This window comes from Pangasianodon hypophthalmus, chromosome 17 (assembly GCF_027358585.1).
Source record: "Pangasianodon hypophthalmus isolate fPanHyp1 chromosome 17, fPanHyp1.pri, whole genome shotgun sequence".
Lineage (NCBI taxonomy): Eukaryota > Metazoa > Chordata > Actinopteri > Siluriformes > Pangasiidae > Pangasianodon > Pangasianodon hypophthalmus.
Window position 1 is genome coordinate 18,599,158 of NC_069726.1, and position 11,516 is coordinate 18,610,673.

At 36.5% G+C, this 11,516-nt stretch overlaps 1 protein-coding gene across 2 annotated transcripts; it reads left to right on the forward strand.

Moving 5' to 3' along the window:
• Positions 1-4,829: 4,829 nt before the first annotated feature.
• On the forward strand, positions 4,830-10,282 carry parm1 (prostate androgen-regulated mucin-like protein 1). 2 transcript variants are annotated; one of them, XM_026942575.3, is made up of 4 exons: positions 4,830-4,963; positions 7,303-7,935; positions 9,019-9,097; positions 9,341-10,282. In XM_026942575.3, the coding sequence occupies exons 1-4, from the start codon at positions 4,936-4,938 to the stop codon at positions 9,420-9,422; spliced, it is 822 nt and encodes a 273-aa protein (XP_026798376.2). In that variant the 5' UTR covers positions 4,830-4,935; the 3' UTR covers positions 9,423-10,282. The 2 variants fall into 2 exon arrangements, with proteins under 2 accessions (XP_026798376.2, XP_053097537.1); XM_053241562.1 differs by lacking the exon at positions 9,019-9,097.
• Positions 10,283-11,516: the final 1,234 nt, after the last annotated feature.

Below are 11,516 nucleotides of genomic sequence, written 5' to 3' on the forward strand. Positions count from 1 at the left end.
CATTCATACCTGACTTTTATTGCCAGGGGGAAGAGTGTAAAAGCTCGGATCGTCTGGTTGGCTACATGCTTTGAAAAGAGGCATTTACATAAACTCAAGGTTTCACCTGCAGTGCAGGATCTGAAAGGTTCCCTCAGTGCTTAAATCCGTTTAAAAGTTAACAAGATACAAAAACTTTGCCTTTTTTGTTGCATGTAGCAACGTTATTTAATTATAAAATAAATTTAGCAACATGCACTATATGGCCAAAAGTATGTGGACACCTGACCACTTGTGCTCACTGAATACCCCATTCCAAAACCATGGGCATTAATATCCAGCTGGTCCCACCATTGCTGCTATAACAGCCTCTGCTCTTCTGAGAAGGTTTTGGCTGTGGGGATTTGTGCTCATTCACCCACCAAAGCATTAATGACTCTGAGGTCAGGAACTGATATTCCAGATCATCCCAGAGGTGTTCAGTGGGGTTGAGTTCAGGGCTCCGAGTTCAGGCCACTTGAGTTCTTCCACTCCAACCATGTCTTCATGGACCTCGTTTTGTACGCAGGGGCTATTGTCATGCTGGAACAGGTTTTGTCTAGACCCCTAATGTCCGGCCATAAATCTTAATGCTACAGCATGCAAAGACAATCTTTGTGGCAACATTCTGGGGAAAGCCAACATGTGGGTGTTATGGTCAGCTGCACACATACTTCTGGCCACGTAGTGTAATAAAACCTTGCCTTATATTAACATGAGTCACATGTGTAACATTATTTAAATATCAAATCATTCCTGGGCTCCAAAATAGCTTACCACAACACCTGATAATTAGCTACTCAAAAAAAAGGTTCTCCATGGATTCTTTGTATAGTTGAAGGTTCTTTGCTTTTTAAAGGGATGTTCCACGCTCGTAGTAAGACTCTATAAGACTTTACTTAGAACCTTTAGATTCCTTTAAAGACACAAACTGACTAACTATTTAGGGTTCTAGATTTAACCTTTCTTTCGAAGAGTAGCTAAGTCTCTGGCTGTCTTTGAAAAAATGGCTGAAGTCCTACCTCTTCTCCAAGCATTTCAGCAAGCACCAAAGCTACACATAAAAATAAACTATATAAAATAAAATATTTTTTTTTTTAGCTTGATGGTATTCTCATATCATGGCCTTTTTGTACATGCATGATGATATGTTTGCTAAAGTCTGTAAATCAAAATCTGTTCTGAATTAACACCTACAGTGTTGAATTACAGTGTTGAATACAGTCCATGTTCATTTTTAGGAGGATTTTACTATTACAGCAAATTAGTGCAAAAATCATGCAAGTTACCACTACCATATAACTGTTTTTTGTTTTACAGTGTAACAGTAACCTACTGAGAAAACCCAAATGTCTGTTAGATTCTTTGTAAAGCTAGTACAACAAAAAATTTTCAAAATCTTTCACCACTGTCCATTTCCTGTTATGCCAAGAAAAAAGTAGCTGCTGAACACAAATCAAGACATGCTGAAGAACATCCACCCATTTTCTGTACTGCTTATCGCTTATCCTACACAGGGTCACAGGGAGCCTGGAGCTTATCCCAGGGGACTCAGGGCTTTAGGCAGGGGACATCCTGGACAGGGTGCCAACCCACTGCAGGGCACAACTACACACACACACACACACACACTAACTATAGACAATTTAGAGATGCCAATCAGCCTACAATGCGTGTCTTTGGACTGGGGGGAGGAAACCGGGTACCCCAAGGAAACCATCCAATCAAACACAAGCAAATTCCATGCACACAGGATGGGGGCGGGAATCAAACCCCCGACCCTGGAGGTGCGAGGCAAACATGCTAATCTCTTAGCCACCATGCCCCTGCTATAATATAATATAATATACTATAATATAATATAATATAATATAATATAATATAATATAATATAATATAATATAATATAATATACATTACATTGTAATGTAATGTAATGTAATGTAATATACATTACATTACTATTACAATATGTAGTAATGTATATTTTGCTATTTTATGATTCATTATATGAATACTACTTGAGGATGTAATCAAAATACACAGGACTGGAGAGGAATTCCTACAAGGTGTCTCGAAACCACCGGACATGCCTATCATTTCATAAGGATTCCTTACCGAGATAACACTGCCTACTGTAGTGCTACACAGATATAAGCCTTCATAGTTACGGTTTCAAAAAGCAAATAGAAAGCTCTTATCATCAGACATATTTTTAAGCAAAGTCTACGCCCTAAGTTCAGTCTTCAATCTAAAAATTAAAATCAAACGTATGCATTTATACACAATTAAGTATACCGTTCTATTCTTAACTGTGGTTTGATAAATGTGACCATAGTAGTAGTGATTTCTGACTTTCTTTATTTACTTCCTTACACTTAATAAATTAACAAGTTCCTTTGATCAATTGTCAAATTGTTAACCTGCCAAATGATAGGTAAATATTTGTCAGAATCAGTTACAAAAGTAAACTCTCTTCTTGTTTTTTTAAGCATAGATTTTAAAAAGCTACAGGAAATGAAGCTTATGTTTGCTGCTGTTTCCAGTGGAGCTGTGGATGCTGTTTTTATTACCTCGCTAAGCAGGTCAGGCCAGAGCAGCATTTCTGACAACACATTAATGCTGCAATTTATCATGAACGCCTTAGTTTAAAACAAACTCTATGACAACTTAATAAGCTTGATTACCCTGTCAGCAGTTAAGTCTAAGCCAACTGTATACATGGTATTTTGTCATTTGAAATAGCATAAATATTTTTCATCTTTGCAATTTCTTTTTAGGGAAAACTGATATCTGATGAAGAACTGAATGCAGCACTGACACTGGATGCTCAGCGCTGAAGTTCCTGGTCAAACACTTTGCTTTACCTCCATCTTGTGGTGACTGAAGCAATATAACACAATAACACACAGTAGCTGCTATCACCTTCACAACAATGAAGTTACTGTATTTGACAATCAATTTTTTTTATTCTACAATTACTTAAGATGCAAAGGTGATTTAGATATGTTTATACTTATTATATATTAAAGCATGTGATATATGTTTTGATGATCCTTGACATTTTGAATTTAAGAAAATAAAACTTCAGCAAAAAGTTAGCCCTATAAAAGTTTTTTTTTTCCAACCTTTTCTGATTGATCATGTACTCAGTATGAAAAACACATTTGTACATTGTCTGTGTCTGCATATAAAGATTTTCAATTTATTTCATAAATAAATTCATTCCAATTACGTTTATATTAATCCTAAACTGGGCCCTCTGTACACCATCTGTGTCAAACTCATCTTAGGTGACAGGCCACATTACACTTAGTCCAATGTCAAGTGGGACAAAATAAAATCAGTTTAGCAGATGATAACACATCAACAACTCCTCTTAAATGTGTTCATTTATCTGCATTTATCTGAAGGGTATACTAGATGACAAAAAGTATGTGGACACCTGACCTTGTGCTTGTTGAACACCCCATTCCAGATTTAGTCCCCCTTTGCTGTTATAATAACCTCCACTCTTCTGGGAAGGCTTTCCACTAGATTCAGCCACAAGATCATTAGTGAGGTTGGGCACTGGTGTCAGGTGAGGAGGCCTGGGGCGCAGACAGTGTTCCAGTTTGTCCCAAAGGTGATCAGGATCTAAATAGTTTGTAAAATAATCTACAAATAAAGAATGTGTGATTGCATAAGTATTCACCACATTCCCGTGAAATTTAATTCTAATGAATATATCATTAGCACATTTTGTCAGTAGCAAAGTTTATGGCCCTGAGTTTATTGCTCTACTTTTATTTTAAAACACAGAATCTAAATTCATTTGTTGGGCTGGATAAGAAACATTATCAGGCCAGTCCAGGCCCACAGGCTGTATATTTGACACCTGTGGATTACCTTTTTTTTTTTTTTTTTTGAAATCAGGTGGGCCTGTGTTCTGCCAGCTGGTAGTTAGTCAGACCAATCTGCATTTTTCAGCATTTTTCAGGGTTAAAGGTGCAGTCTGTAATGTTTAAAAGTGCTTGCAGAACTGTGATCTCCTAACAGCTAATAACAATAAGAAATCAATAACAACTTTATAATGATGGGTTGTGATTTCCACCACTGTAACAAAATTGACAAAAATCACTCACTGGCTGTTATGAAGTTGTTATATTTATTATTGAGTTCTTATTGTAATTAGCCAGTTTGATTGGTCATTTGAATTCAATTGGTTTTATCCAAACCTCACCAACTCAAAAACAAGTTGGCCTACAAATAATGTCAGCATGGACCTAATGTGTTGGACCTAATGTGAAGCTCCAAAAAAAGGCCATATATATGAATATATTGAATTATGTTCATAAAATAAATCTTTACTGAGGGGGTCCCTGGCTGGTCACTGTACTGAACCAAATCCCTCAAGTGCAGAGCAATTCAGCACCAAGATATAGCTTATAATAACATATTCTAAATATCTTACCAAATTATATATTTATATGTTGCTGGGATGCTACTTTTGTCTTTTGTATCTTGTATCTGTGTGTCTTTAAAATGATGTAAGGTTCATAAATAGAACATAATTCGTTTTTAGAGTAAAGCATGAAAGGTAAAGCTTTAAAAGTAAAAGATGCTAATGGTACCAGAGGTGTACACTTGAGGCTTTCACCCCAATGAGAAATGTTAGTACCTTTTAGTACCCTTTTTCTGAGAATGGACAAATGCAACTTTGTTTTTATAGATAATTAGGTGGTGCTGTGCACTACATGACGGAAGATTTACATGATAAAAGGCGTGTCGAAAGGGAAACCTGCCCATTACGGTGTTAACAGGAACCACAACTTCACTGCTTCAGTAACGGTTTCCTCCTTCATGTGTGCGCGCGGGCTTCAGTGAACCGCACGAGCTCTACACTCTGACACGCTCGCGAGAACGAAACCAGCAAAAATGAACTTCGCGTCTGTTCTCTTAGCAGGTAAGCTAACGTTTTTTTTCTTCACAATGACAAAATATTAGATATTAAGAACCAGAACACTGTGGTATAAAATTGTCCCTAAGAACGTTACAGTTTGGAGCTTATTGAGTAATGAAAATGTTCATGTTAAAGTGAAAATGTTAGACTCAATAGACAAAGTGAACTTGATAAAAGGTCTTGCATTGGCTTTTTTGACTGACTAACAAAGGCTGTGATTATATAATCCAAAATAGTAAATAACATGAACCATTTAAATTGAGGTAGTCATAGTAGTAAACCAGTCTTGAATCCCTTGTGATTGCAGTACAAATTAGTGTAAATTTAGCTAAAGTGGGAAACTTGAAAACACTACTTCTTCCTGTCACTGTTTACCATCATGCCAGTGTCATATAATCTATCAGAAAGCCTTTATAAAAAAGCTTAAAATCTGCCTTACACTATTCTAAAGCAAAAATCAATACCAAACAAACACAGAGATGTGCTTATAGGAACTTCTGGTATCACACTCCGTATATTTTCATGTTATTCTGCTCTACTCTAAAAATCAGGACAGATCCAAGCAATTTAATGAACATATTTAATTAGGATTTATGTGGCTTGTAATATACCTGAATATAAAAACCTTTTATCTTAAACAAAACTTTAACGCTTATATATAATGAAAAAAACTCCCAAGGATGAACTAAGTAAGAAAGTAAGAAATTTCCATCACTGGTATATACTTAAGCATCCCACTTTACTAATATTCACCCTAAATTTATTAACATAATCCAGCTATTCAAATATCTGGCACATTCGGCAAATAATACACCATCATATTTATTTTTTGGAGCGATATTGGAGTTATTCCTGAAACTTAAACCCACAAAACCCAAGGTTACACCATGTTAGAATGGAGATATGAAACCTTTGTATCAGAGTAACAGCACTTTTTCTAGTTTTATTAAAATATCAATTAAGTTCAAGTTGATATTCATTATACTCATTTATAGGTTATTGACTTTATGACTTTACCTATTCAATTTTGCAGTTAATTAGCCTTACAACTATAACCTAATACTGCCTATAAAGAAAAATTAGCAACTTTGATAGTGCTTCTCTGGGATCTTAAAAAAAAAAATCACACACCAAGCTGTTTCACAGAGTGGGGTTCCTACACCCCACACTGAGAGCTACAGATATAAACAGTTGGAACAGTGTTGTTTTTGTGGTGTTAAGCCAGGTTTAGGCTATACTGTACAATATTCAGCACAGTGTTGCTTTTATAGATATACACTATATGGCCAGAAGTTTGTGGACACCTGACCATAGCACATGTATGTGCTTTTTGAGCACCCCATTCCAGATTTAGTCCCCCTTTGCTATTATAATAACCTCCACTCTTCTGGGAAGGCTTTCCACTAGATTTTGGAGTGTGGCTGTGTGGATTTCACCATTCAGTCACAAGAGCATTAGTGAGGTGAGGAAGTGATGTTGGGCGAGGAGGCCTGGGGTGCAGTCGGCGTTCCAGTTCGTCTCAAAGTTGTTCAGTGGGATTGAGCTCTGTGCAGGCCGCTGTGCAGTTCTTCCACTCTAACCATGGCAAACCATGTCTTCATGGGCCTCACTTTGTGCACAGGGGCATTGTCATTTTGGAACATGTTTGGGCCCCTTAGTTCCAGTATACAAAGACATTGAACACAATTTTCTGGCAACAGTTTGGGGAAGATCCACATATGGTAGTGATCTTAGGTTCAGGTGTCCACAAACTTTGTATATAATGTAAATCACACATCTTTAAAGAATTCTTTCTACATGAGTTGAGATTAGCAGTCAGAGCACATAATGTGACATGTTCACCGGCATCTGATTCAGTGCAACTGCGACCAAAGACAGCCAACGAAGTTCTGGCTGTGTCTGAAATTTTTTATTAAAATATCAGAGTGTCAGCGCTGCTATGACATTCATCTAAAACCCACCAATCCAACAAGGGCATAGGATGACGCGAAACTCACAGGACAGCTACAAATACCATAGTGGCAATTATGGCACATACAGTAAATGATACATGGTAATGGACAGAAAAAGATCCTTATTACCTGAAGCTCACTTTAAAGAATGCCTGATCATTCTGACATTATAAGAATGTACTGCAGTATTTATTTAATCGCATGTCTTTAATTAGAGAATCTTCACATGTAATCTGACATGTAGAACACATTATATCACAGTCAGTTTGAATTTAGCCAAAAATTTTTGGGATTATCTCATACAGAGTTACATGTACTAATCTTAAAATGGTCACTGCAGGCCAAAAAACTGGCTTTTAACTGTAACTCTAATGATCTCCTTCTATTAAGGTCTGATGCTAAGTGTAGTCATGGAAAAAGTTTCATCAACTTCCACCGGTGCAATTACAACTTTAACTTCAATCTCCACTCAAACCACAAATGACATAGCATCTAGCACTATTAACTACACCACTAATGTGACAACTGTTGAATCAAACATGACGCAAGCTACAAGTCCAAACACGTCGATGGAAGTGTCCACCAAACCAACTGAACATATGACCACCACCAACACCACCACAGCCACCATCAACACCTCAACAGCCACCACCAACACCTCAACAGCCACCACCAACACCTCCACAGCCACCACCAACACCGCCACAGCCACCACCAACACCTCCACAGTCACCAACAACACCTCCACAGTCACCAACAACACGGACTCCACCATCAATGCTACCTCCACCATGCCAACAGAAATCCCTACCTATCCCTCAACATCATCTATTCATTCAACTACAACAATAGTGAGTTCTAGTTCAACATCCATCACTTCTTCAGTGAAACCCCCGTCCTCCAGTCCAACCAATCTGGCAACAACGCTATCACATTCAACAGGAAAACCAGTATCATCCACAGTGCAGTCCAGTACATCAAATGTCTCAAGCGGTGCCAATCCTGTCAGGGCCCTGAGTTCAGGTAAGACATATTTTAGATTGCGCAGCTTCATATCTGGTTCCTGTAATTTGATGACTTACCAGAAAGCTTTGTCATAGTTATCATGGATAACTGTGTGATTTGATTTAACTTATCAGTTCATCCACTGAGTCAGTCAGATCTTATGATCTCAAAGGTCAAATGATATAAATTTATTACCTAATTTATATACATACATACACACACATATATGTATATTTTATATTTATATATATATATATATATATATATATGTGTGTGTGTGTGTGTGTGTGTGTGTGTGTGTGTCACACAGCATTTCTTGTATGTGTGTGACTTCTTTACAACTCACCTGACCATGAAAAGATGAATACACATCCCATAGCCATTACTGGTCAGATTCAACATAGCTACAGTATGTTACACTGGATCAGCTTTCATATTAGATTGTTCAAAATATTATTTACAGCCCAAATGTTTAAAGAACCAAATTAGAACAATTCCGTTTTAGTTGAAATAAATAGGAGACTTCCTCATCCACTGCCAGTATTCAAAAGTGCAAAGTCCAGTTTTACAGGGTGTAAAAGTTGTTCCTCACTCTTAACCCTTGCCCTAAGCATAAAACGATAATGCATTTTTTTTTTCTAAATAACATTGTTATTTTTTAACCTGTTTATTATTAGGCTCAGCATCCACTGTACAGGTCCTTATGAATTAACTTTTACTATAGAAGCAATAATGTATTAGAATGCGCTATTATTATTATTAGTAGTAGTAGTAGTAGCAGCAGTAGTAGTAGTAGTAGTAGTAGTAATAGTAATAATCTAAACCTGTAATTTACCTTGCAATTAACACTATTGTCAGAGCTGCTGTTACAGAAAATTAATCATCACCATCTGACCAATCAGAATTGAGTGGTATAACATTATTTACACACTTGCTTAATATAACCCATATCAAAAAAGAAATAAAGAAATAAAGAAATAAATCCCCCAGATAGTTGTTTGTATTGTAATTAATGAATTAAAAAGTCTACCCGGGTAACTGACCAGTGTGTACTACTGGGAGTAATGCTGACCATTTTAAGAGACTGTGCTTCCTTCACAGTGAGCATCGCTGCCATCGTCATAGGGTTCATTGTCTTTGTGATATTTGTACTGGGCGGAGCGTACTACGTCAAAATAAAGTAAGTAAATAAAGTGGTTTCTGACCTGAATGGTCAGATAACTGAAAGTATAGGTGTGATATAATGTAGTATCGACTACAGTACCTGTAGTTACTGTAGTGTTGTTTTGATTACATTTTATTACATTTTTACATTCAGTTGCAAATCATAAAATCAAGTCTTGGTTCTATATATAGCAAGACAACAAAGAATAACTGGGTTATGAAGTCACTGATTAACCTGTGGTGCCTGTGTGTGTGACAGGCGTCCTTCCTATGGCCGTCTCCTGGATGACACAGAACAAGGATCAGTGGGCAATTTCTTCAACCCCATGTTTGATGGCTAAGTGCCACTTTAGAAGATGTTTTACTATTGATCCTTTTCAGAGGGCAGGATTTGGATGATTGGAGGCCTGCTGTGGCTTTGAACAAGTACACAGTGACTAATCTGATGATCATCATAAGCTCTTTCAGTGAACTCATGATCTGATAGCCTGAACAAGTTACATAGGCCTGGTAATGTGATATTCTTACAAATTAGTCATTTTATGTGATAGATGATCAAAGATACACACTTAAGGTAGCTGAAGTATTAGATATTAAATGGTAGATAGATGTAGGTATATACAAGTTCAGTGAAATGAGGAATATTGTTTCTGTTATAACTTAAATATTAATTTATAGACACTTTTGGACATTTACAAACATGCTATAAGTCTTCTATAAGGAATTGTTTTGGTTTCTAGTAGTGCAACTGAAAAGGCTTTTGAATAATGACTATAGACTTATGTTAAACTTAAGCAAAACTGTCCGTGTAGGATTATATGATAATGATATTACAATAAATTGTTATGATACAGTATAAGTAGCCCAGATATAAATACTTCTACTTCTGGTCAATGTCACAGTTATAGTAAGAAGACCTTTTCCCCAGTTGGATTATAGTTTGTTTTGTCCATCTAACCTCTTGTTAACGACTTCATTTTTGTAAATGATAAAATTGTATTTTAATGTACTACCACTGTTTTGCTGGTAACAAACCTCAGAAAAACAAAATAATGTGATACATATGCTTTCAAGTATGGTTGTGTGGCCATATTGTCCACCTCCAATCACTATGTTATCTGTGTTTTAATGTTTGTATATCTCTGATATGTTACTTTGAATACACTTTCTGTACCTTATTAATTAAACCTCATTTCCTGAACTTTTCTCTCTGAAATCCAACTCAAACAGCCATCAGTCATTATTCATTCTCAGCATGGTATCATGGCAGTCATAATGATTAACCCTTATATTTTCCCTCCCAACATTCAGTTTATGACAGTCTGTGGCCAGTGTTATTCAGCATTTGAGAACCTTTTTACGCCTTTAAAATAACTAACAGATCAGAGTTTTATTCACTTGCCAATATAATAATAGTTATTAATGGGTAGCATGCAATTATGCATGGAAATGGTCAAGGCTGTAATTAGAGCCCAAAATAAAGCACTAAGCCAGAGGAGGAGATGGAGTCACAACATCTGGCTGTTTGATTGACACGATATTGGTTGTTATATTACTACATTAGCTTAGAAGTGTAAGAGAACAAATATTTTAGTTGAGATGAAAGTGTTTTGAGATTGTGTTCCCCTCACCACTAAAACTAGGCTGTTGCCAAATCTCCTTCCTGCTTGTGTTTGTGACCTCATTTTGGGCTCCGTGTTAGACCACAATAATTTGTTAACAGGGCCTTGTAGCTTAGGCAAAATGTCATACAGTGTGGCAGTATATGTGTGATGGCCTGAGAAAACCCTTCATATGGTAAAATTTCAACATTTTCTACTATATATAATTATGCATTTTCCTGAATTGAAATGTGTTTTCCTTTTGCATGTATCTCAAACACAAGTAACATTTTAGCATTTTAAATTCTGGTTACACCCAAAAGCAAAAAGGGTGATTGCAGCACAGAAGCATCGTGGATATATTGACTGTTAACAACTGATTACAAACAGAACTGATTAGGCGTATATCTGTTAGACATTGACACATAGCTCTCCAACAACTTGGATCAAAGCCTGACATTCACTGTGTGAGGAAATCACACTTAGCTAGCAAGGTTTTACCACCATGCTTGTTAAACTGGCTCCTTACCCGACATGATCTTTGTGGGCAGACAGCTAACACAAGGCTAAAAAGTAAATAAGAACACATCTCTTTGGTGAAATATAAAATGCAATTTTGGCCAAAACCTGATTTTTCATCTTCTTTGGCTGTTTGTGAGAATTCAGCTGCATAGGTTTTCCTATGCTGCCATATGTATTTTTTTATTCTGAACTGTTCTAAACAGCAATTGAGACATTAGACTATAAAAAATGGCTGTAGGACTGTAAATCTGTTTACCTAAATGAATGTAATTTTGTACGCATTTCCTGTTTAAAACACAGGATGTGGGCAGT

Bases quoted from the DNA above. Each gene is read 5' to 3' on its own strand.
- parm1 (XM_026942575.3), top strand. From the start codon at position 4,936: ATGAACTTCGCGTCTGTTCTCTTAGCAG. The intron at 4,964-7,302 runs GTAAGCTAACGT...CCTTCTATTAAG, and splicing joins CGCGTCTGTTCTCTTAGCAG to GTCTGATGCTAAGTGTAGTC. The intron at 7,936-9,018 runs GTAAGACATATT...CTTCCTTCACAG, and splicing joins TGTCAGGGCCCTGAGTTCAG to TGAGCATCGCTGCCATCGTC.